The sequence below is a fragment of the Microtus pennsylvanicus genome, chromosome 20, assembly GCF_037038515.1.
Source record: "Microtus pennsylvanicus isolate mMicPen1 chromosome 20, mMicPen1.hap1, whole genome shotgun sequence".
NCBI lineage: Eukaryota > Metazoa > Chordata > Mammalia > Rodentia > Cricetidae > Microtus > Microtus pennsylvanicus.
In genome coordinates, this window is record NC_134598.1 from 38,786,127 (window position 1) to 38,813,454 (window position 27,328).

A 27,328-nucleotide genomic window follows, 5' to 3' on the forward strand; every position below is an offset into this window, starting at 1 on the left:
AGCTTCTATACTGCCAGCCAGTTGGCTGGTGCTCTCTGACTTCCTGCATGCCCTCCTCCCCTGTGATCCTTAACCATGAAGGATAACATCAAGTTCACTAGGGGCTTCTGGACCCCGCCTGTGATTTGTAGCTGTTGGTCGGTTCCTGAAGCATACCATTTGTTTAATAATTTAAATGTCAACACAAGTTATTTAGATGACGGGTAACAGAATTAGTTTGAATTTATGCTCAACAGAATCTTGGATTAGTTTCACAGCTAGAATAAGTGGGGAGCATTCCTGCATAAGGCTAACCATGTGGGCACCTTGCAATTAGTTTCAGAGGACACAGTTTGATAATAAATACTTTGAATTTACATAGAGAAGAGTGACAGGGATAAGGGGGACTTAAGACTGAACCATACTAGGAAAGACTGGTAGAATGAGGGATCAGGCAGAGGCTGCATCTCAGAGGCAGTATGTTTGTCTACCATAAGCAAAGCCTTTGGGCTCCATCTCCAGGGAACTGCTCCCAAATAAAATGAATTAGGGATGCCAATTTGGAGAAGGGAGCATTCAGGGAACAGAAGAACTTCAAATGTGTGAAGAAGGATGCCGCGTGAAAAGGCTAGACCCAGGAATGGAACTAGCACCAGTGGGAGGGATTAGCTGTCAATGTGGCCATTGTGTGTTTACCTGTTCATTGGGGAAATGCCTTCTGGCTACCTCATTTATGCAGTTGGTAAACTGAGCCCAAGAGGAGCAGTGGGGAACAGAATAAGGAACTGTCACTCATATGGGAGGCAGACATAAAACTACATGATCACAATGAAAATTAGAGAGAGAGGTGTTGATGGATGGAGCTTTGGCATCCTTTGGGGGAGCTTGTCAAGCTCCTTAAGCAGAGGGTTTCGACTGGAGAATCTATGGGTGGCTGTCAGAGAAAAAAATATATGGAGAACAGCACAGGCAAAGTAGCCAAGTTGAAAACTAGGTGAGACCCAGGCTACGTATGGAAAGAAAGGTAGCTGACAGTGATGGAGGACCTCTTGACCTGAGAGGTCTTGAGAGTTTGGATGTGAGCCTGGAACAAGCAGAAACCGTGAAGACTAGCAAACAGAGATGATCAGTCAGGGGGTGCCTTTGCAGCTTTGGAGCAGTTAAGGGAGAATTTTGTTTGAATTAGAGACATTCAGAGTTGAGGTGGAGTCACCCGAGGCATTGGGGGGGGTACAGGGAGGATAACTTTGGAGATATCTTAGTGTCCAGAGTAATCACATAAAATGAACCACATGTTCTGTCCCAATCTGAACATCTCCGAGAGTTAAAGCTCACAGTTCTATGAGTAGCGGTCAAAGGGAACCAATGGAAATTTGGGGCACAGCAGTGGAGGCACTATAGATAAATACTTCAATTTGATCCTTGACTAATTTTATTTCTGGCAGCTGGGAACAAAGGTGACACCATCTTTCTATCCTGGACACGAAGAAAAGTTCCAAATGTCCTCTTTAAAAGCCCTAGAATGGGGACAGGGTTTGTAACAGGCAGGCACCCCTTGACAAGAGCTGTCTTGAGCAAATCATCTTGGTGAGCCCATTTGGTTCTCATACAAGCATGTATAGTCTTAGATATTTGTTAGTCCATTTTTTACAGGTGGGGAAACGAGATACAGTTTAGCAGGCCACCCTAAGTGTCAGAGCTAGGACTGACTCCTGAACAGCCTGACTGGGCATTCTGGTTTTTAATCATTGTATTACACTAGGGTCCCCCTTACTTCATGAGACAGGCTGTAAAAACTCATAAAGCACAATGCTTAGCATTAGTCCAGTTTTCTTTGACAACGGTTAAATTAGCATGAGACACCTGTCTCTTTATGACACCTTCACTTTATGGGTAGATTTTTCACATTGAAGCCAGAGCTTCCCAAGGCTCTGTTATTGATCACATAATGAAATGCTCCAAGCCAAAGGTTTCAAATTTGAACCCCATAACCAATAATTAAACTACCAAGAACTAAGAGAAAACAAATATGAAATCAGATTTTAAAGATACTCATGTGTCTAATTTTCTAACTAGAAAATTTTCATTTCACCAGATAGGAAGTTAGAGTAGAGGGTCTTGGTCTCCTGATCCAGAATACTACTGGACCCCAGCTGGAACCTTCACAGATATTCATGGAAACATCTGGAAGAGTGAGGGGCAGAAGGAAAAAGATCTGTCCCAAATCAGAGCTTTATTAGTTCATTAGCTCAACAGTCAGGAAGGGATGGGAAGAGAGAGGATGTCCATCACCATGGCAACCATGGGAGTGCCTATTCTGTGGTGATACAGACATCTCTCATTATAGAGGATGAAACAGGATGGAAGAAGAAAAGCTATTCACTCAAAGTCACTGAGATAAGAAGCACAGGAGGTGGAATTTGTATGCAGGCCAACTTGAGTTTTGAGCCCGTGTCCCTCCAGTTAACTACATGTCTTCCTGTTTCACATTTGTGACCTGTTCCCTTATGTGCAATGTAAAAATTAGACTTCAAGTTACCCCCAGAGTATGTTGTGATTAAAAATAATCCATATCTCATCGAATCACAACATTAACAGCAATGGTAACAACAAAAGCAGTAACAGTGAACAAGGAGCTGGTTCCAGGACCTCGTCTAAGCATTTGATGCATTAGTCACCTGTAAAACCCTGTCATGTGCAAACTCCATTGATAAGAGAGGAATCAAATAAATCAGTCATTTACCCAAAGCAACATATTAATCACCCATTAAACAATGAATAGGAATAAGTCAAACTCTTTGAATGACTCAAAGACCTCTATAAGTTGCTGATAAGTTGGTCATTATGAGATGATCTAATTTTACATCAGATATTTCAGACATAAACACAAACACACACACACATGATATTTCAGAGAGAAATACACACACAGCACAAATGTATAATTCATCAGAGACTTTGGGAATTATAGGAAACAGATAATAGATTCCTAAAGGTCCTGGGGAAGTGGCTTGCCCATGTTGGAAGTCACAGTAGTAAGGTCCAATTGAATTCTGATACTAAATATTCAGTGTGTTGACTACCCAGCAGTCAACCCTTGGCTAGCTCTGTAGACAATCCCAGGTCATTCTGTTACCATCAGTTATCTAGTGACCGGAGTCTCTTCCGACAAGGGCAATGACCACAGGGCAGGTAACCTGTTACCCAGGGGGTTGCATGCAGCTGCCCACAGCCAAGGAGAGCTAACAACGAGGCTCAACAAGAACTTGTAGATTTACTTAAAACATCATAATGTTTTGTGGCGATTTAAAAATAAAAATTGGTACATAAACTTTGTAGATGACATATCCAAAGGTTGGACACACCTGCAAGAGGCCCCATGAGCATATCGTCAATGAACTAGGAACCTCTCACTGGGCTTCTCTTCTTAAAGATGCCATCCCTCAATATTGCAATCTGAGGACTAAGCCTTTAAAACACGTGGATCCTTGGATGACGCCTGAACCATATCCAAATCACAGCATCAAGGAAGTGATAAGACAAGAGATATAGAAAGCAGTCTGAATGCGAACCAGAGCAAAGGCCATAAATATGTGGGGGCTAGTGTCTGAAAGTAAGCCAGCCTGTCAGGGCACTAACTGGGACTATAAGGACCAGCTAAGGGCAGAGAGCAGTGGGTGAGAGAGCCCTGGGAGTGTGGGGTTGATGGAGGAAAACTTTCTGGGATAGGGACTTACATTCACTGAGTTCCCAGTACCTGCCAAGCTCTAAGCTAGGCATCCCAGAGATTCATCTAATAAAATATTGTCATATCTCTGTGAGGACAGAGATGTCACAGCTATCAGACAATGAAGCTTCGAATCAGCACCCAGTGTAGGAAATCCAAGGGTCCATCAGGCATCTCTATGAGCCAAGAAGAACTAGAATTTGAAGTCTACAGAAATGAGGGTCATATGTGGCGCTCTTCCTCTCCCTCTAAACTCTCAGCTTCTCCTGCTACCTGAATAAACAGAGAGCTGGAGCTTGGCTTTTTGCTCTTACTGACTCTGTTCCCTCATGCACACCCTCCACATTCTTTGCTTCAGTGAACTATGTAATCACTGTCCATCTCTCCTGTTGCAGACCCCAGCCAGAGGGTGAGCTCCACTTCCTCACCCCAGATGCTCACAGAGAGCTTGGGAGGTGGGCTGCTGCCACCCGGCATCCCCTGTTTATTTTCTAGAAATCCTCATTCCTGTATTAATAAGGAGGTATGCACCTCAGTGGTTTTCCCCTATTGCTGCTTGGGAATATGTGGCTGGGAGCTCAGCGGGAGCTGCAAGAGGCAGCCTGTATTAGCAGAGCAAAGGGTCCTGGTATCTCTGAATACCTTGGAGGGAAAGGTACATGGGAAGGACAAAACGATGAGAGTCAGGGATGGAGATACACACAAACACACACACACACACACACACACAGAGAGAGAGAGAGAGAGAGAGAGAGAGAGAGAGAGAGAGAGAGAGAGAGAGAGATATTGGTAAGTGATGAAGAGAGATGGAAACAGGACAGGAAATGCTGCCAAGTGTTGTGGAGATCTGGAGAGAACAGAGACCAGGCAAAGACAGAAAAGAGACAGCCTCCAGCCATATGGCCACCAGCAATTCCAGCGTCTTCCAAGGAAATCTCAGAGAAGAAAAAAGAAGAGAGGGCCAGGAAGAAGTCAATGTACAGCCCTTAGCTCCCAAACAGACTCTGCAGTTTGTAATCAGATCAAGATGCTAACCCAGGGTACTGTGACTTCTGGGGTCAATTTCTAGTTTCACAGTCACACCCCAAGGATTTGTGTCTGAACCTCAGTTTTCTTATCTATTAACCAGGCTAAGTGAAATCATTCTTTCACAGGATTTCTGAGAGGCCTGAGTGGGATATAATACCTGGTGCAAACTGTGAAGTGCTGCTCAAGGTCCACTCTGGCAGCCTAAGCAGCAGGCTAGGGGGTTGTGAGACCCCTCCCCCCCCCAGCTCACTGTGTTTTAAGCACAGTATGTACCCTTTCCTGAAGGTTGGTCTGATTGGTAATGAGCACTCAGAAGAAACACCAATCCTCACACAAGCGTTGCCCAGTCAGGCCAGTCAGTCCAGCTGGGCATCTGTGAGAAATCACTTGAGCTTTCTGGCTCCTTTAAAGTGACAGATGCATTTCATATTTTAAGGACCCCATTAGCTTGTAGAAGGGGTCTTCAAATCTATGTTCCCTGGGATGATGAGACAATACAAGGGGCCCAAGGGTCCATCATGCAGTAAAGGCTTCATACTCAGACATGACTGAGTGAGGGTCAGGTCCTCCTCCCATGTTACCTCCTTCAGGAAGCCTTCTCTGTGCCTTTTCTAGGCTCCCAACATAAATATGCAATTTTGGGTCTATGCGATATGCCAGTTTTGTGGTTCCTGGGGGCAGAGACCACTTCACTTATTTCCAGGTACTCAATGTTCAAGTCCTGGCACCTGGCAGAGATTCAATGGGTGTTCATACACTTGTATGGTACTGAATTTCAGCCTGCATTCTTTCCCATTAGGCAAGACGTTTTCAAGGAGGAAGGGGTGGGGCCAGGCTCAGCTGCCTCGGGCTTTGGAAACAACCTTTGGACAATCTGTGCTGCGCTGAAGCCTTTTGGGGAGCCAAGTGAGATTCCAAGGCAGATGAGGGCCAAGAAACAAAGTGAGGGAGGCTTCCTGACTAGAGAGCAGCTGGGTGGGATGGGGGACAGGACCAGGGGACAATCCTAACATCACAGCTCATATTTCTCAGGTATTTAGGTTCCGTATAATATTTCCACGTGTTCTGTCTGAGTCTCATAAGAAAGCTAAGGGCAGGTTCAAATCTACTGTTTTCTCTTCGGTATGAGCAAGACAAGGCTGAGAAAGAAGTCGTTCAGCTGGATTTGAGGCCAGATCATTGGACTTCAGATCCGGTGTTGGGAAGCGCTGCCTGGAATGCTGGCTTCTTTCCTCTGCCTACTGTAGTAGTTCTTTACCCAGATATTAAAGAACACACATCACTGGGGCTGATATTGATTTTTACCAAGCACTGTGTCAAAGTGATTTCCTCTCATCTGACCTGTGATTCCATGAGATGTTCAATGAGTAACCCCATTTTATAGATGAGGGAAGTGAGGCTGAGAAGGGATGAAGCTTGGAAGATAACACAGTCAGCAAGTAGACTCAACTTAAACCTAAGCACCCAGAGTCTGGAGTCAGTGTGTCCAGATGCCCAACATTCTGCTGAGTTATTCCTTGCAGGAGTCACTCATTGAGTAGCCCCCAGGGTTCAGTTATGAGTCCCTTGTCCACTGCCGGAGGAGATGTATGCTGCTCACTGCATCCCTCCACACTTGGAGATGCCCTGTCTTTGACCTTCTCTGCCCACTGGCTGCAGTGCTTTGTCTCTGGCTTGGCCACAGGAAGGGTGTACTAATGATTCCAGTGTACAAAGCTGGGGCAGACTGAAGCTAGTTGATTCAGGGCGGAAGACAGGACTTGCCCTCCCTAGTTGGTGCTCTTCGTTAGAAGTAAGACAGCCAGGAGAGTGACTTCTCGGGTCTTGAGAAAACTTGGCACTGGGTTCAAACAAAGCTAGAGTCTAACCCAACACCAAAACTTAACATCTGAATGACCAAGATTAAGATTGGTGACCTCTATAGAGGGGGAAGTGAACACCAAGCCCCATCCTTTACCAAGAAGCTACTTGCCATTGGTACCTGCTGGGAACAGGGAAAATCAGTTTTCTCCAATGGAGTGACACATGATATACAAAACCCAGGACAGGTCCCATGCCCAGGAGTAATCGACCAAATCAAAATGGACTCCACATTTTGTGTGCTTTTTATTTTAGTTTGGTATTTTTTTTTGTCTTATTGGTTTTTTATGTTTTGAGTTTCATATATTGGTTTGGGGTTTTTATTTGGGAGAAACCATATATTTGTATTGGGTACATAAGGAGGTAGGGATATCTGGGAGAAGTCAAGGGAGGGGGAAGAATATTATCAAATATATGAAAAAACTTTATTTACTTTTTAGTTTTTGAGACAAGGTCTCTCTACATAGCCCTGGCTGATTTGGGACTCAATATGTAGACTAGGCTGTCCTGTAACTCACAGAGATCTGCCTACCTCTGCCTCTAGAGTGATGGCATTAAAGATACACCCAGCAAATTTTTTTAATAAAAGTATTTATAAAAAAAATATAGCTACAATGTTAAAAAAAATAGGTGGACTCACTGAACCTTGGCTTCTCCATCTGTAGCAAGGGGATAGTACGAGTCTCATAAGAGGATTAAATAGGACAATAGGTTGAAATGTTTAAGTGTAGAAGCCAGCCTTGATACTCAGTAATCTACCATTCAGCAGAAGGTGGAACAGGAGAAGAGGCATGGGACTCCTCTCCTTGAAGAAGTGAATGAGACTCTCATTCGCCCAACATTTAAGACTGCTCTGTCTGGATCATAGGAGTTGGTCATTGAAGCCATCATGAGGAGACCCTAGAGTTCTCTGTCACTGAGGAGGTGACCAGCTGTCATAGATAAATCATGGTGCAGCTCTACACAGTGGCCTCACTAGCGTCAGAGTGGATCAACTATGCACAGGTGGACTTGGGGCTTTTCTTGCACCAGGGTGGGGTAGTAACTGGGTGGCATGGGGTCAGTTTGCATGGAACATTAACATAAACCTAGTTTCTGTAGCATACAGCATCTGTGACTACTGTCCCCATCAGTCTTTTATACTCATCTCGTGGCATGCCTCTAGCTTTGGGAACAAACTCAAGCTCCATTATGGGTGACATGCTTGGGATCCCTTTCCTGGGCTTGGTTTGCTGAAACCTCTGTGATATTTCTGTCCCTTCAGCCCACCTCATCTCAATGTATCTGTTTCTGCTCAGTTGTCTTGAACTATCACATGGTAAATGTCTTGGTTCAAAGTGCCACAAGATATGATCATAGGGTAGGTGGCTTATAAACAGAAGTACTGGAGCCTGGACAGAGCAGGCTAGATCACACTGCTTCTAGACTGCTGAGAGCTTCTTTCTGGCTCCTAGATGGCCATCTTCTTCCTGAACTACCTGTAGATCTCTTTGGGATCTCTCTTGTAAGAACACCAATATTGTTCCTGGGGGTACTGAGTTAGCTAGTGAACAGTAACAGATCAAAAGCCTTTGACATATTCAATACAAATGTGATAGTTTGTTTTCAGATACATTTGAACCTTGGTTAGTCAAATATTCTGTGGAGCTTGAAGACACAGAGGGTCATCGTATTGAAAGCAGGCAACGACAGAAACAGGACAGGGAGTTTGTGGGCAACTACTGAGCAGCTGAGAGATAGCTGAAGGCCGGGGAGGCTTTGTCAGGGGAACTATAAAACATAGTGGTGGGTTAGATTGGGGGCGAGGAGGAGGGTGAGATAAGGAGCAATCAAAAAGAACTTCAGAGTTTGAGACTGAGTGCACAGGTGCCCAAGCTAGCACTGAAGGAGAGGCTCAGGGGGAGGCAAGTGTACGGGGAGGGAAGTTAAACTGTGGGTTGTTGTACTGGAATGCTGATGAGAGGCCAAGGCAGACTGTGCACACAGCTTCAGATACGGCTCTGACTTGCAAGGCCTTACACTGGTGAGAGGTGACATTGGTGATGGTGCATCAGGATAGAGAAGGTATGACAAACATTGAGCACAGACTGCAGGCCCCAGCCTGGGTGAGGAAGTGGCAAAGAAACCTATAACCAGCACACCAAGGGTGAGAGATGCTTTGGTCTCTCACTTTGGCCATTAGAGTATGGAAATAAAGAACCCTCAAAACGGAATTACCCCAAAAATTGCATTCTGGAAGAAGTGAAAGTCAAAAGCCTGGGCCATCCAGAGGGGAAGCGCACGTGTGTGCGTGCGCAAGAGAGATTTGCGACTTGTCAGACCACCAGTAGTTGACAGCCTCCTACAGAACATGCTTCAACTTCCGTAGGTACTCAATGAGTTGAACACCTTTACCCATTCACTTTCGAGTGAGTGTATGAACACAACTTCCCTAGGCAGTGCACAGGAAGAGTTCTTCCTAGATGAATTCTTGCTGAGGGAACATCATAATAAATGTTTATTAAGCTATATGTTAAGTTTCAGGCTTCAAATTGGGTTTAAAAATTCCTGGCTATGCTGGGCTGCTGTTTCTTGATTACCCCCTAAGTTTAGAGCACACCCTTCTGTTTCCTCTCCAATCAGGTTCCCTCCTTGCTATTCAAATCTCACTACTATGTGAGCTCGCCTCTCCCATGGAGCCACAGTTGACAGAGTTTGTAGGATTCTGGGTCTAGCCTTCTTTCAAAACTTCCTACTGCAAGTTTTCACGTTTCCATCCCTTATCTCCAGCCCCCTATGTTTCCACATTTTTTCTCTACTATTTCTCTTTAACTTATTAAGTTGTGTAGACCACTGATCCTGCCACCATTCCTACTAACTTCCTGTTTTCTGGGCCCTACTATCTGCTAGTTCCTTGTTGTTCCTTTCAGCCAACTTCATCTAAAACCACACAGCCACCAGGCAGACAGGGTGCCTTATCACTCTGATATCAGCAGTTCATACAAATGCCCATCATTTGTCCTCCCCTAGACCCCTGGTTTCTTTGTCGGTGGCTTCTGTGTCCAGGAGAGGCCCTGAGCAGAGGTGACAGCAGGGCAAGGCTGAAGTGCACACAAGAGGTAAGTGCCATGCTGTGCTTTGGAGAGAACACATGAGGAACACATGGGAGGATATGGAGGGAACATGTGAGGAGCTGACCCCTCTGGATGGCAATTGTGGGAAACAGAACTGGATGGAGAGTGAGGGGAAGATCTGGGACCCATTAAGGAAGAAACTGAACACTCTGGAGAAAGCTCTGGCTTCCCTTGGAGCCACTTAAGAATGAGAAGGGTCAGGTTAGCCTCAGACACCAACATTCCCTTGGGAGTAGGCCCCGCCTCCGGGGAGCCAAGAGGCAGTTTGGCCAGAGTGAGACACCATGTGACAGGCCTTCCCACTCTGTCCCAGCCTGCATCTTCTCCAAGCAAATTTAACACTAGGGCCTGTTGAGACCGTGAGGTCGGGATGTGTGGGAGGAATGAAGGTCATTATCCTTTGGGGTCTCCCGGATGCTGACCATGTGACTCTAAATCAGGCAGGCAGGCTCTCCTACTCAGTCTCAGAAAACAACACCAAGGGGTCACCATTTGGCCACCTCCAAGAATTCCTAATTCTTGACGCAGGCTGTCTCCAGAGACCACAGCTGCCCTGTGATGATGACACATGGGAAGTTGCCTTAGGAAGGGTCCCAGGAAAGGTTCTTAGGCTAAAGGATTCCCCAACAAGGGCTTCTGCTGGACAACCAGGGACTTCCCAGGTTCACTGAGGTTCACTGGCTCCCCAGTTTTCAGAAAGAGTCCTAGCTTCCCGCATCGAAGGTATCCAGCACCTTTCCATTCTCATTAGCTGGGTCATCTATGAGCCTCAAACATTAAAAACATCTTTATTCTTGAGCATTTACTTGTGTCAGACATGAATAGTGAATAAGTTATGTCCTCCTTTCACTTGTTCATTCAGCAAGTGGACTGAGGGGTCCCCAAGGCGAGGTGCTGCCCCTGGCCTTACCTATAAAGGAAAGAGCAAGAGCATGAGCTGCCTTCTAGGAGCTTGCATTCCAGTACAGGACTACGCTCCATTTTCTGCATGAGAAGCTGGAGGCCCAGAGAACACTGAAGGCAGCAGAGTGGTGACTTAAGCAGATGTGTGTCTAACTCCTTTAAAAGCCAGCCCTTTAAGTCTTATCCCTTCTTGCCACCTGTTGAAGGTCATGAGCCATACAGAACCTCTGAGACTTTCTGCAACTCTTTCCAGATCCTGGAAGCCTCCTCTTTCCTTTTCTTTAACTCGATTGAGGCTCTTGTTTTAATTTTTAAAATTTCCTCTCTCAAAAAACAGTCTTCTGAAGGCAAGTTTTGATTTCTGTTGACCTCAGTTATGGATGGGGTTCCCAGAGAGTCCCGAATGGGAAGGAGCTGGCAACTGAAGGCTCTGGAGCCAAGAAGGCCAACAAGTGGGCATTCTGGGAAGGGGTTGCCCCAAGGCTATGACCTGTATCTACTCCCCATCTCCTGCTTTGCCAGTCATCAATTCTTGGACTATTGACATCTTGAAGTCACTGAATCACTTCTGAGAACACATTCCTCCACCCCTTAATGGTTTGGCTCAGGAACAAGATAAGCAAGGTGCTTTGGGGTTCATTTGTGTGGTGACTTTCCACATCCCCTCACTTTGATCTAGGTCACAAATTTCATCACATTGTCAAATGCAGACACTCAAACCATCAATGCATCTTCCTTACTGGCTGAAAGGGAAGTTGACGGTACCCATGTGTCCTGGGCCAAGGCTTTGTCCTGGGACACTAGACTAAGAGATTACTTCCCTTGGCTTCCTAGTGGGGAGTGACTCTGAGTCAGGACCAGAGAAGCCTCCAGAAATGTTCACTGTTAAAGTCATTTTTATCTTCACGAACCCCACAGCCGTCCCAGTAAGAGAAGTGGAAACTCCATTGTGTGGTCAGGAACTCCTAACCTCTGAGCAAGAACACTGTGGAAACTCAGGCTGATTCTATTTCTGTCTCTCCCCAGCCTCTAAGGGGATTGAAGATTAGGGGGCAGAACAGAGGGTGAGTCTACAGAAGCCAGAGAAGGTGGGGTGGGTGGAGGAAGAAAACCAACTTCTAGCATGTGCTGAGAACCACGGAGTTCTGGTATTTTTAGAAGTGTTACTCGCTAAGTCTAAAACCCCAATGATGTAAGATGTTTATAATTCTGATTTCACTATGGATAAATCTAAGGCTTAGAGAAATAAAATAACCTTCCCCAGAAGGCATCTTCCATTCACACCAATGGATACTCAAATCACTCTAATACCTAAGGCATCAATGGCTTGAGAAGGAATCTAAGGATCCCCAAACACAGAGCTATAGATTGTTACACTGTAAATACCACTCCACCCCCACCCCCGCAGTTTTCATCTGAGGGGATCCCTTTGCAATGCAGAAATAAAGGACAGGGAGGTTTGCTTTGCTTTCAACATCAAGACACGGCAAGATCTGAACTCAGGTCTTTAGACTCCGCCTTCAAGGTACTATCCATTCACTCATTTACTTGAAAGACAAACCAGGAAATCATTCTCTAGGTCCATCCCAAATCCTTCAAGTACAGCTTCAACTCTTCTGACCTCAACAGAAGAACAGGGAGAAGCTTATCAGTCTGTTATGATCCCTCTTCGTGCACCATAGCAACTAACCCTCATTTTACACCCCAGTGTCCCAGACAAGGAGTTCAGTAAAACAGTGCTTGGTTAGTGACAATTCAGGCAGCCAGATGCTTCCGTCATTTCTTACATTTTTTGGAAGTCACTTGCTTGTACTTCCTGCTTACTCAGTTAATATTATTTCCTTCTTGGGTCTCTGATGGAGTTAAAGACTAGATAGCTAACAGTTACAGTTTTCCTTGTTTAACTGATGTGCAAAGCAAGTTATGATAGAAAGTAAATTAAGTACAAGACTTTGAACTCACCAAGACGGGATAGATATGGAGTATTTTCTCTGAATGTGTCAAATGCAAACGGACTAGACATTGTTGATGTATTTATTGCCTATATATGTTGTATATAATTATTGTACTTATTTTATATAATTTTTCTTACATTAGTTATAGCCTCCTTTTTTATTTTAGACAAAAGGGAGGAAGTGTAGTGATATTTTACTTGTATTTTAATAAATAAAGCTTGCCTGAAGACCAGAATGCCAAACAGCCATACTAGCCAGTCATATAGGCCAGGCAGTGGTGGCACACACCTTTTAATCCCAGCAGCCACACTAGTTAGCCACAGAGGCCAGGTGGTGGTGTGCACACCTTTAATCCCATCACTAGAGAGGAATACAAGGCAGATGAGACAGAAACTTGCTCTCTTTTAGTCTGAAGATTTCATGGAGGTAAGAGCTCTCTAGTGGCTTGGCTGTTTTTCTGACCTTTAGGTTGAAGCCCAATATCTGTCTCTGGGTTTTTATTCATCTTGTTATATAGTGTGCTTGGAATTCCATCCTCAGTACCTAGAGGAAAAATCTACAAATCTCTTCTGATGCTTCATGAACTGTGTGAACTTCCCTTTACTGCAAGTAAAATCCACAGTTATCTGTATGTGCAATTTTGAATAAAAAATAGCATACATTAACAGTGATAGGAGAAATCAAATATGAAAAACATCATAATGTGAATAAAAATAACACACATTTCTATTTATCAATACTTTCCCACAGTCCCACTGAAAGGCATACTGAAGGGGCCTCTGCTCGTATTTGTGGACAGAACAAATGTGCACCCATGGACAAATGTGGGTTGAGACAGTTCCTTGGTAGCTCACATGCCAGAAGTAGGGATGTTACCAGTGATGTGAAACTTTTTAATTGATCAAAACTTTTTGGTAACTTTTAAGCAAACACAAAACAAAATTAAACAAAACAAACCAGAGTGTGGCCCTTCCTTTTATTCATATGGTGGCTGCATTGTGGGGAGGAAGTGGGTATTGGACATTTTGTGTTAACTTTAATACAATGTGAGGTTCTAAGCTCAGTGAATGGAGCTTTTCATCTGTAAAATCTAGAGGCCCCGCCCATGTCTCCATGGGGATAGGACAGGTCTTGGCTATGCACACTTATTGTGTATGTTCTTGGTCTCACCCTCCGAGTTTTCTTAATTATTCCATTTTATGTCGCTATAACAAAAATCATTGAAACTGGCAATATGTAAACAAGTTTTGCTACCCAGATTGCTCTGGGATCCTCCGTCTTTGCCTTCCAAGGCTCAAGTTATAGGCAGGTCATCAAGCCTGGCTGGCATTGATGTGGGTTTCTGGGAATCTGAACTCTGGTCCTCACACTTGGGAGGCAAGCACTTTAACCACTAAGCCATCCCCCCCAGCCCTCGGTTTTAGATTTGACTAATATTTTGATTTTTATAACTGTCATTACTAAGAATGCCACTTTTTAATAAATATGTGGTACAATATGGCAGAAAAATTTTTATGGCCATTTCAGAAATTATTAGAAATTCTGGCCTAACCTCAAGGTAAAAAACCATTGGAATAATTTTTATGAAACTCATGTCAGTAATAATTTTAAAAAATCAAATGCTATAACAGAACACAATTAATTTGATGTTAATATGATCCTTGCATGTTAGGGAACGAAGGAAGGAAAGTATTAAGTCTTTATTCTCTGAAATTAAACCATTATGTTTCTTCTATAAAAGAAAATAAAAAGCTTTGTATTACAGTAAAAACACTGCAGCTCATACAGTGGTCTCAGAACTGAGCCGTGTGAGGTGTTCCAGATCATGCCCGTTAGCATTGCATGGTGTGATGGTGTCCATAGTGCAAGCTGCCCATGCTGTGCATCTGGAACCAGGACTGCAGTGAAGTGAGTCATGCAATGCAGCACAGGTGGGCGCATCAGGTTTATTAAAGGATTTGAATTAATTTTTGAACACTGCATGTTCAGATACTTTTATGGCTATCATGTTTTTAAGTCTAAGAAGCTAGGAGTCAGTCTAAGCTAAATTCTCTCCCCAATCTGAGACTGCTGCCTTGCATCTCGGGGGATGAAGGGAAGAAGCCAGGACTACCAAGCACTTTTCCCTAAGTGTTGCCATAAGGTGCTGTCCTCATAGCTGGCTGAGTTGTTAGGCAGATTCCCTGTGAGAGGAAATAAGGAAACAGGGTCTGGTATGATCAGCAACTCTCTGTGGGCCTTAGAGTGGATATGAAGTAGAGGTGATGTGTCCTTCTGCTGTGAAAGGACAGACTTATAGAAAGCACATTCGGGATGGAGAGATGGTTCAGTGGTTAAGAACACTGTCTGCTCTTTCAGAGGTCCTGAGTTCAATTCCCAGCACCCACATGGTAATGAATAACTGTCTGTAACTCCAAGATCTGACACCTTCACAGACAACCATGCAGGAAAAACACCAATGCATATAAAATAAAAATAAATAAGTTATTTAAAGAAAGCACATTCAGGTCACCCTAGGGTACTATTAGGCTAGCTTGTCATGTCCACACCAGCTTCCGTCTCCATTGCTGAGGCTCAGTAGGCTTCAGGAATGAGCCTCTCATCACTGGGTAAGAGGGGCAGTGTTCAGACAGACAAGGAGAGAAGAGGAGGGAATGTGTTAGAATGGCTCAAATCTCATGAATTCTAGAATAGTTTGGACCTGAGGCAATGGATGGATGTTGTGCTACTGAAGATCTTGAGTGAACTCCTTTCAGGGGATGACAGCTAAAGTGATGGGCCAGGAGACCTCAAAAATAGGTAGCTCATACAAGGGTCCAGGAAACCTGGTATTACCAATTTGAAGACTTTCTACAATGTTCCTCTCAATCTCCTATTACATCTCTCAACCCTTTCAGTCCATCAGGAGTGCCCTCAGGGTGTCTGGGGTCCAGGAGCTCAGCCATACAAGGGCAACACTTGAAGGTCAGGAGGTGGATGTTGGGTCTCAATTCAACTGCTGATGAAATACTTCAGGGAACAATGGGTCTCTGACTCTAGTCCTAACTCTTCCTCAAAGTTTCTATGTGTTCCGAGGCTGGTCTCTGCAGCTATCCCAACTTCATTTTCCATATCTGCCAAGTGAGGGGCTTGGACTCAGGGAATGGATGAGCTCTCTGTCATGTTCTTTGCACGGAGGGGAAGAGTCAAGCCAACATTGACACAGAAGAGAGAATCAAGAGGCAGTCCATAGAAACTACATGCTTAAGACACAAGAAGGAGTGTGGGTGAGTCCCAAAGGAAACCATGTAAATTCACAAGTTCACAGGCCCATGGGCATGACACTTCTTGTTCTACTTGAAAGGGAGGAGAAATCAAGGTTGATCTACCCAAGGAGCCTGGGATGTGAACAGCTTGTTCCTCAGCCCCTATCTAAGGGAAGGGGTGGATTCTACAGTGTGGGCGCCTCTGGAATGAACAGGCTGTCGACTCCTTGGTGATGGCAGCTGCTTTCTGTCAGAGGAGAAGGCAACATAATTCCTTTTGAGGAAGATTCCCTTCCTCCACTTATTTATTTACTTTTGCCGAGTGATTCAGTGATTCAACCTCAAAACCAGTCTCCAGAGTAAGGCAGGAAGAGCCCAGCCCTCAAACACCAGTGTCCCTGTGAGGTTTTGCTCTGTGGAACTTTCCTTAAAAATAACCACATCAGGAGACTGTCAGGGTGGGGGAACCCTCAAACCACCCTGTGGGGCTTATGAAAGACTCAGTAGCCTGGACTGGGTCTCTCAGGAGCCTGGCCCAAGCATGCTTTCTCCACAGAGAGCTTGAGTGGAGGTCTGAACATTAGACTCACAATCTCAGATACCAAAGGGTGTCATCTGCCCAAAGAAAGAATGATAGTGGACGGAGATGTGGCTGGAGTGCATAGTGTCATGATTACCCTTGAGGCCTAGGAACTGAAACTCTTTGCCTCGTCCATGTTCTGTTTCTCCAGGCTGTAATTAATATACTCACTCCAATTCTCAGCATAATGGTATTGGCTCCATTATTTCTATGTGAACAGCAACCACCCAGAAATGGATCTCTTTGTTAGAATGCATCCAGATCGGAAATGGTCCAAGTAGACAAGAGGTTGTGATGAATGCAGTGCCAGACTGGAAATTACTTTAGCAGACCTGGGTTCTATCTCAGATTTGATGTGTTCAACTTTATAGACCTTCAATGGGCCACTTTTCTGAGGACATGAAGATTCCTAGTTAAGGAAAGCCGGGTGCTGTAACCATGAAGTGAGAGAAGACCACAGGAGAGACGGGCAGAGTAAGGATGCAGCCACAGTCATAAGGACTGAAGGACATGGTTTGGTCCTCCACCTCTTGGCTGGATGATCTAGGCTAAGCCAACTCTGTGTCTCTGAGCCTCCCTATGTTCATACAAAGTAAAGAAATGCTACTTATCTCCAGGAGCTACTGAAAGAAAGAGCGGTACTTGGTGAACTGGAAGGCTTGAGTCAAATGTGAGATACTCTCTTTCTGGACTCTTAGGAGCAATGGTACTAACCCCATAGTTACCAAACTGTTGGCTATTGTAGCAGCACTAATCATCAGCTCTGTCTTCAGTATTTTGAATGTGTGAACTTTATAAACTCAATCTTTATTTTAAAAGGCAAAAATGTATTTAGTAAATCAATAAAGTAATTAGTACTTTAGTCTTTTTATATATCCTGGGAGTTCATTAAATCATCACAATTACTCTACAGTGTTTACACCTGTGATGGCTACTCTTGGTTGGCAACATGGCAAACCTAGGAAAAGGACATCTCAGTTGGAGAATTGCCTCCATCATATTGTCTTGTTAACATGTCTATGGAGCATTTTCTTGATTTCTAATTGATTTGGAAGTCCCAGTCCACTATGGGTAGCATCATCCCTAGGCAGGTGAGCCTGGGCTGAATGGAAAAGGTAGCTGAATGTAAACCTGGGAGCAAGAACCAGTAAACAACGTTCCTCCCTTGATTTCTGTTGCTAGATATCTGATTACGCTGTGTAAAGATATGTCACCGTGACTGGTTTAATAAAAAGCTAAAGAGACAATAGCTAGGCAGGAGGCATAGTAGGGACTTCTGGACAGAGAGAGCTCTGGAAGAAGCAAGGTAGGGTTGCCAAATGGACTCAGATGGAGCAAGACATGCAGGAGAAGAGATAAAATCCATCAGCCATGTGGCAGCACATGGATGAATAGAAATAGTTTAACTTAACCAGTGGGACAAGCCTAAGCTATTGACCAATCTTTCATAACTAAAAATAATTTCTGCCTCTTTTTTTGTGTGTGTGAGCTGGCAGTCCAAAGAACAATCCACCTATAGGTTTCTGCTGCAGGGTCCTATCATGAGTTCCTGCTTTGACTTCTTTCAAAGATGTACTGCAACCTATAAATTGAAATAAACCTTTTATGCCCCTGTTGTTATGATGTATTTCACAACATAGAGCAAACTACTACATTCCCATTTATTGATGTGGAAACTGAGGCAGAGCCAGGACTCAAATTCAGATAGCCTGTCTGTGTGTCTTAGCTATGTAGCATTGTCTTGGGGACTCAGATCACTAAAGAGACTATCGGGAATGACCTAAAGTCTAACAGATCCACAGGAAACCAATGAACAGCTCTAAAATCTTTATTTCCTTGAGTAAAGAAAGCCCGGGATCTGAAAATGAAGACAAGAAAGAGGACAAAGAATGTCAAGGAAAATGGAGACAAACAGCATGGTATGGAAAAGCACCTCTAAAAATAGGGCACATTTTTAAGAGGAGGGAAGTCACTACTGACGTCCAGGGAGGGTGTTTGATGTCCCTAAAATTGGAAGAAGAGGCCCCAGTTACTACTCAGCTTTCCTGAAGAACTAGCAGAGTGGGGGATGGAGAACAGAAAGAGGATTCTGGTTCTCTGTAACAAGCGGGTCCTCAGGCAGGAGCCTGGCAGGTGCGGTCACTCCCTCATGGACATCACTCCCACCCACCATTTCTTCCTTTGCAAAAGAAGCAGAGAACCCTCTGAGGAAATCAGCTTGGGTAGCATCAGAGGGCAGCACCCAACAACCAAATGCTGCAGCGGCTTTCAGGTCATAAGAAATGGAGGGGAAACAAGACAGAAGGTAACCCGGTGGCTTGGAAGAAGTCTGGCTGGAAGTCAGGAGCCTGAGCTTGCATCCTGGGTTAGGGTCTGAGTTGACGTCATCCCCCAGGAATACTCCAAACAGGGACAGTCACCATACATCTCTGAGTCCTGGTGTTGCCACTATGGAATTGATGTCTATGTCTTCTATTAGAGACCCATGAGAATCTGAACTGAGATACTTGGATACCGTATGAATAGTGGGAACAGAGAGCAATGGGAGAAATCATTCTTATTCCTACTTCTTCACCTTTCCTCCCTCATGGTCCTTCCCTTTTCCTTAAGTCTTTCCCTGTTCACAGCTGATGCAGTAAACATCATGCCCTTACTTGGGAAGCAGGAAGTTGCTCTCCACCCCTACTCTCTTTTGTCCTTTGGGGGACCACCCTCCCCCCCCCCTGCTGTTTAGCTTCCTGCTTCCTGAGTGGTGCAGGGACTCGGTCGCTTGCTGTCCTGAATTAGTTATTTTATTCTCCATTTAAAGGGTAGAGTCACATGAGTTAGAATGTGTATGTGAGCGTGGGCTGTGAGTGAGTGTGGGTTGTGTGAGCCACAGGGCAGGAATAAACACATGGAACCAAGGGGAAAGGCAGGGGTAAGGGTCACCCAGAACAAGCCAGTCCCAAGAAATTAAAATTAGCCCTGGGAACTGGAATGCTGGGTTCTCCAAGGAACAGCAGCTGTGAAAAAAAAAAAGTACAAGATGAGGAAATAAAATACACTCTGCCCCACACCCACTGCAGACCTCGCTTGCTGGCCCACCACATCTGCCCTGGGGTCTCCCCCAGCTTTTGTCCCCTACCCCCACCAGGATATCTCTGGCCAAGCCTGTGAGGCTGAGCAGTGAGAGTTCCCTTCGCATGCTGTCATTTTCCTCTCTGGTAACCGCAGAACAATGTGGCCTAGGATTCCTGATAGGACAAAGTTTAATTGGAAACAGGAAAGCCGAGGACAAGTTTGGGTCTGGGATGGCAATGATATGAGAAAATGACAGGCCAGGCCGGGCGAAGGGGGTGACAGAGCAGGATGGTCACATGGCGAGGATGGGGTGTGCACATGCTGGGAGCTCCCCTGGGAGCAATGGACACGTGAGGGAGAACTCAGGCCTGGCTCTCAGGGGGAAGTGGACTGGGTGACCAGGAGGAGAGAGGAGACTGGGGGACTAGGGAGCTCTGGCACATACTCAGAGTGGGCAGTGTGGGTGCCGTGGTTTCCACAGGATGGAACTTCTGCATCAGAGCTCAGTTTTCAAGGTGTTTGGGTTTAAAAATGAGGTTAAAAAATGATAAGGAGATGGGTAGCAATATTCCAAAGCCACAGTTCTGCCAACCATCTGAGGTAGGGATGGGATATGAACACGTTAGAAAGTCACAGCTTCTTGGAGGGATTACGTGAGAGAGGCTATATTCCCAGGACTGCTTGTATTTTTTGTGCCCCCAGCACGAGCCCCTCAGCTTTGCTGACTTCTGCTACTCATTGTCACCTAGTATGGAAGCCTCCAGAAAACGAAATGCGGGATGCTTTATATTATTTTCCTCATTGCTATCACAAAATAACCAAGGAGAGCAACTTAAAAGAGACGATATTTATTTTGTCACACTATTTCAGACATTTCAGTCCAGCATTGTAGAGGCATGATAGACTGGAGCATCTCACATCACGGTGGCCAGGCAGGAAAAGAAACTGTCTGCATCAGTGCAATTCCTCCTTGGGGGAGCAAATTGGTTCCATGGCTTTCTACTCCTCTTTCACAGGCTTACTCTACTTGTGTAGCAATGGGCTACAGGGGATTGTGTACATTCTTGATAAACTCTTGAACTGAAGAATTAAGTAGATCAATTCAAGAAACTCATGCCCTATAGCTGGACACGGTGGCACATGCATAACTCCAGCATTCAAGAAGAAAAGGCAGGGGCTTCGCCGCATCTGAGGCCAAGCTGATCTGCATAACAAGTTCTAGGCAAGCCAAAGCTACACAGTGAGATCTTGTCTAAAAACAACCTCAAGCCAAAGCAAGCAACCAAACAGAGAAGCAAAATTAAAGCATTTATAATATGAACTCAACTCCAAGAGAAATGTGGATATGTCAGGCCATTTTTATTGCCTCTCCCTTATCACGTCCCTTCTTCATTCTGTTTTTGTGATCATTCCTATAGCTCTCCTTTACTGCCAGATCAAAATTAGTCAAAGGCATTTTACACACACACATACACACACACATGCCAAATACCATATGACATGGTCATATGACTATCATACGGCCATTCCTAACTCCTGTATAGAGCCAATCTTGCCCTTTTCCTACAAACATCAGTCTTATGTCATCTAAGTATACACACCTGAACTAGAGAACCATGCAGCTAGAGAAAAACTGCAGGACTCGGGACTATGCCACTGACCTAGTAGACTTGCTCAGCTTCTCTCTTCTCCCAGTGTTCCAGGCATGACTTAATCTGTGTTTTCTTCCTATGCTCCATGTTCATCCTCTTCTAGATTCTCAGGAATAAGATTTTGTTTCATTCCACTGAAGCATTCTGAGCAGTCAGAAGAGAATTTCCAAGCTTCCACTGCTACATCCACCCACTGCCCAGTATTTAGACCCCAAACACTCCTCATTTCTTTGTTGGACCTTATGTTGCTCCTATGCAGATGCCTAGCTTATGTACCATCTTTAACTGATTCTAGGGTATCAATCCACTGATTTCTCTGACATTCTATTATCACTATATCCACTTTCTTCTACCATGACCACCATTTCTCTACCATAACAACCACCACCATTTCTCTACAATAACCACCACCATTTCTCTACCATAACCACCACCATTTCTCTACCATAACCACCACCATTTCTATACCATAACCACCACCATTTCTATACCATAACCACCATCATTTCTCTACCATAACCACCACCATTTCTCTACCATAACCACCATCATTTCTCTACCATAACCACCACCATTTCTATACCATAACCACCACCATTTCTCTACCATAACCACCACCATTTCTCTACCATAACCACCACCATTTCTATACCATAACCACCATCATTTCTCTACCATAACCACCACCATTTCTCTACTAGTAAAATCATCAAACACATCCCACTTTAAAATACATGGCTTTTCATGACTCACCAATCCTCATCTATTTTTTATTGTATTTTATAGAAAAAGTGTACATATCTAGAGATCTGGACTTGATTCCTCTCCTTTCAACCCATTTGCTATCACCACCAATGTCTCCATGTTGTAAATTTACCAATTTTTAACTCTTATTTTATTTAACAAAGCAATTGCATTTGACATAATCAATCATTCCACATTGAAACACTTTCTGTTTGTTTGTTTGTTTGTTTTTTCAGGACAGGGTTTCTCTGTAGCTTTGGTGCCTGTCCTGAACCTAGATCTTGTAGACAAGGCTGGCCTCAAACTCACAGAGAACTGCCTGCCTCTGCCTTCTGAGTGCTGGGATTAAAGGCGTGTACCATCGCCACCCAGTCTGAAATACTTCCTTCACTTGGCTTTTGGGACACTGCTGTCTCTATCTCTTTTCTTTCTGTCTGTCTGTCTCCTCATCTCACTACCACTGCAAACCTCTAAATGCAACCTTTAAACATTGGTGCATCAGGCTCCCCAGCTCCTTTCCCCACCACATTCAGTCCATTGAGTCTTAGGAGTTTAGACATTGTGTGTGTGTGTGTGTGTGTGTGTGTGTGTGTGTGTGTGTGAGAGAGAGAGAGAGAGAGAGAGAGAGAGAGAGAGAGAGAGAGAGAGAGAGCGAGGGAGAGAGAGAGAGCATTTTCTAAATAAGAACAGATTTATTTACCCCTCAACATCTAGGATGTCCAGAGATGTTACCAATGTTACTAGTACCAGTTTTTCCACCCGTTCTACCTGAAGACTTCCCACTTTGGTTTATCATCCTCAAAGTCTGGAGTCACCCTAGATTTTTCTTTTCTCCATCAGAAAATAATATCAACAACACCTTTAAAATAAAATAGAACTGACCACCCTTACCATATTTATTGCCAAAGCACCATCATGCCTACCCTGAATTATGGCCATGGCTTGCATCTGCTGCCTGAGTTCTCTCTTCTCATAGCAGACAGTGATGCTTTTAGATACAGCTCATTGCTACCCTTCTGCTCACAGTCTTTCCAGTGATATCTTTATGGACCACTCATATGATACCTGTCCCAAATATCTCTAATAACATCACCTGTCCTTACTCCTTTGGCTCCACTTCCTGTTCCTTGTACAAAGCAAGGACATTCCCATGCCTTTCCACTTGCTATTCCCTTGCTTTAAAAAAACACCTTTCTAGTTATCCACACAGCTCTTAGCTTTACCTTTATTCATGTCTCTACTTCATCAGAGAGACCATCACTCACATATCAATTAAAATATAGAAATCACCTTGTTTGTGGCACTCAGGCCCCTCTATTAAATAGGCACATGACCCCCAGTTTAGGCTCTGAAATGTTCTCTCTCCTCTGCAAGGTAGCTCTAGTAAGGATACCTACTTTCCAATGACAGTCTGAGCGTTGACTGAGTTAACCTATAAAAGGCATGTGAAGTACAACATGGCACATGAAAAGCATCAATTCCATGTTGGTTAACATTGTCATCCTTTCTGGGAGCCAGTCTGGCTCCCTGAAGATGTCCACCAAGTCGATACAAATATTTTGAAAAGCTGAACGTCAGAGAGAAAACATTAGCTCACCGAGTGACAGAGGAAGTCATCAGAAACAGCCCTCGAACTCCAGGTCCCTGCGTTGTGCCTGCCCCTTGGCCTGTCACACAGTGGGGAATGGACTCCATAGCAAAGCCTGCTACCTGCTAGCTGTCTGACACTTAGACATCATCTCATCGTTCTAAGCCGCAGTTCCTCAAAATGAACACAATAACTGTCTGCTTCCATTTGGGGGTGTGTAACCAGACACTGGTGCCCAAGAATGCTGATGCCCATCACCCGTGAACGTGACTGGCCACTTCACATACCCGTGAAAACATGATGTGCTTGTTTTATTCATTTTTGAGCTTGAGGACCAAGTAAAAAAAGATGCTTTCTCCACATGAAGATGGCTGTGGGCCTGTGTGTTTCTCACTCATTCTTAAGGTGAATGGTCATTCACCACACGTTTCTGTTAGCTTTACTAGTTAAGAAGGGAATCTGGAAACCATTTTGTATCTGAATTTCCATGGTAAAAGTTGGGAGGGAGTTGGGGCGATGCTATTCTCAGGGCACTGGTGTTGAGAGGCGAGCATACACACCCGTAGAGGAGCAGAGGGGAGGGTGACTGGTTAGACAAGGCTGAAACAGTATGCAAAGAGCAGTAGAGCCCAGGAACAAAAAATGGAGCAAAGCCCTCTTAGCACATCTGGAAAAGACATTAAGCTTGCAAAACAAGGTGAAGAAAGGATCCAATATGGAAAACAGACCATTTCTGCTTAAAAAAAAACACAACCAGAACTCTATCACTTTTTTCCTGTTCCTGAGGATATCACTGGGTCACAAGAGAGAGTGAACAAGGTCAGAAGACCTAGCAATGTTGCAGATGGCGTTATTTTTATTTCCTCTGTGCAGGAAGGTGGGGCAGAATGAGGGGGCAGAGTCAGTCCTAGGAAGCAGCTTAACACAGTGAGGAGCACTGGAGAGGGTCAGATAGAGTGAGCCCTGAGACTTCCGGAAGGGCTGGAATATGTCATTCTAAAACAGGATGGGCAAAACCTTTCCTCAGCAAGGCCATGGGGCACACAGAAAATGGCCCCTAAGGACATGGGGTACACTGAAAACAACCCCTAAGGTCATGGGGCACACTGAAAATGGCCCCTAATGACATGGGGTACACTGAAAACAACCCCTAAGGACATGGGATACACTGAAAATGGCCCCTAAGGACATGGGGTACACTGAAAACAACGCCCTAAGAATACCCATTCCCTAATCAATGACACCTGGATGTTTCTATAACATTGTGAAAGGGTTCCACAGAAGTGATTAAATTCAGGGTTTTGAGACAAGATTGTCTTGAACCCGTGCATTTATCATTACAAGAAGAGGAAAAAGGAGATTTTGGACATAGGGAGATGGGGCATGGTGACCATGAGGCAAGAGATTGGAGAGACAAAAATCACACATCCAGGAACGCCCTCAGCAAACAGAAAAGCAGCCAAAGCAGGAATAAGTCTGCTGAGGGGCTCTACTAGTGCCTGGGATTCTGCCTCATGAAACTGACTCTGGACTTCTGTCAATTATAAATGTGAACTAGAAACTTCATGTTGTTTTAAGTCACACTTCCACAGTAGTTGTTAAGTAGAGGCCAGAAACGAATACAAGTCGGAGAACAAATATCTGGGTCACAATAACCTGACTCTACTCTTAGGTTACTGAAGCATCCAGAGGCAACGCCCAAACGAGCCGGTATTAGCCAGTATTGCTACGTGTGAGTGCAGTATTGGCTTAGCTTCAGCCAACTGAGAGAGGAGCAAAGACCTGAGAGGGGGAGGACCTCTGACTTCTTCAAGGAGGCTGCAGCTCCTGATTATTACAAGAACTCATTTCACTTTAATTGTTGGTAGCTATTTTAAAATATTCTCAATGCCATACAGGCTGAATAAAACCCATCTGTTTGGCCACATCCCACCCATGAGGCTCCAATTTGCACCCTGTGGTCTATTGTGTGCTTGACTCTGGGCTGAGCATTGAAGACACTGTGTCTGTCCTACAAGCTCATGATGAGGGAAGGAAGCAGACAAAATTACTGGATCTTTGGTAGAACTGGGCAGAGTCCAGGGGTTGGGGAGAGGGACAATGGACAAGAGACTTTCTCCCAGGATCAGGAGAAAAAGGACAGTGAGGAAGGCTTGAGGGAGGAGCTGATGCCCACACCAAGTCTTCCATGCTCAGGTGGGACTCAGAAGTGGGCCAAGCTCGAAAGGGGACAGGTGGTATGGGCACCAGCTAGAGCAAGGACCAAGAGGCCTAAGGAAGGGGATCTGAGGTACAAGACAAAGGCAAATTCAAGGTATATCAGAAGGGAGAAGAAGGGAAGGACTTAATGCACACATGGCTGGATTCTGAGCTTATCCTGAGCATAAGGGAAGCTAAGGGTGCTTGGTAGGAGTTTAAATGTGGTCCCCAAGGAAATAGTCAAGCCCTAGTCTGCCTCTTTGCAGATGCCATAGTTAAAATGAGGTCAGATTGATTAGCATGGGCCTGAATTCAGTGATGGGCATCCTTAAAAGAGAAACTTTGGACGTAGACACAGAGAGTGACGTGTGACCAAGAAGGCAGCGATTAGAATCAGGGAATCAATATCTCCTAATCAAGGAAGGCCAAGTGTGTAGCATTTCCAGAAGCTGGAAGAGGTCAAGGGTCATTCCTTGGAGATTACAGAGAGTCACAGCCCTTCCTCCTCTCACTGTGAACTTCTGGCCTCCAGAAGCATTCTGCCATCTAGTCTGCGGTATTTTACTACTGCAGCCCAGGAAAAGAGTATGTGCAATATCTCAATAAACATTTAAAATGACAAACACAGAACTTGGGAGGTAGCTTAGTGAGGTGCTGGCTTTGAAAACTTGAGGACCTGAGTTAGATGCCCAGAACCCACATTTAAAAACCAAAACAAAACTGGTGTGGTAGCAACTGCTTGTAATTCCAATACCAGGAAGGCAGAGACCTGTGAGTGCCAGGGCTTCCTGGTAACCCAGTCAAGCCTCAGGGGCCTATTATAGGACAATGAGAAATTCAATTGCAATAGAAAGATGCAACATCTGAGGTTGTCTTCCGCCCTTCACGTGCATGTATGCATGCCTGTGCATGCAAAGACACACACACACACACACATACACACATTGACTTTCTATGTGCTTAAGTATTCATTCTATGTTCACAGTAGTCTGAGAAGCAGACACTGGTATCTCCGTGCAGCTAGAGAAGTGATTAACTTGCCTTATGCAGCTGATGCCTGACGGAGCTAGGCTGGGAATGAAGGGGTCTGGCTCTGTTCCTGCCCTGGGCCACCTTAGCGCTTAAGTAAATACTCTCTTGGGTCACTGGTTGCCATCCTCCCTGTGCACTACTCTCGACGGCCTCCTCTGGGGTCCCATGAGGATTAAATGGAAAGAAAATATGAAAAGTATTTAGCAAACTGCAAAGTGCACTCAAGGAGGAGGTGTAAGAATGGGGCTGCATAGATGGTTCATTGATTCAGAGTGTTTACTGTCCAGCCAGTGAGCCAAAGCTCAGCTCCTGGGTGGCTCACAATGACCTCCAGGAGGATTCGATGCATCTGGCCTCTGTATGCGCATGCCACACTCATGAGCATGCACGATTTTGTGCATGCACATACATGAACACACATACATATATACACTTAAAAATATTTTTTATTTTAATTTATATTTATTTATTTTAAATAAATATTTTTTTAAAAAGCATTCAAAGTGGAGGCCAGGCCTTCCAGGACATGGTAAATCTGCCCTAACTATTGCTCTGAGATAGGTAGAGGCACCAGTGTTAAAAAATCAACTTTCCCCATCCCCCAGTACACACAGAAAAGTTCCTAAGCCCTTACAGAAGCCACTTCCCAGGACCCCAGT

At 44.7% G+C, this 27,328-nt stretch overlaps 1 protein-coding gene across 4 annotated transcripts in view; it reads right to left on the reverse strand.

The window, feature by feature from the left end:
- Positions 1-27,328, reverse strand: part of Syn3 (synapsin III) — a 382,057-nt gene that overhangs the window by 157,695 nt on the left and 197,034 nt on the right. The window contains exon 7 of one of the 4 annotated variants that reach the window (XM_075954800.1): positions 19,310-19,396. The exons of the other annotated variants lie outside the window; for them this stretch is intronic. Within the exon in view, the coding sequence (XP_075810915.1) occupies positions 19,319-19,396 (78 nt within the window). The 3' untranslated portion in view covers positions 19,310-19,318. Of the gene's footprint in view, positions 1-19,309; positions 19,397-27,328 lie in introns of those variants that run through there. 4 annotated transcript variants of the gene reach the window in all.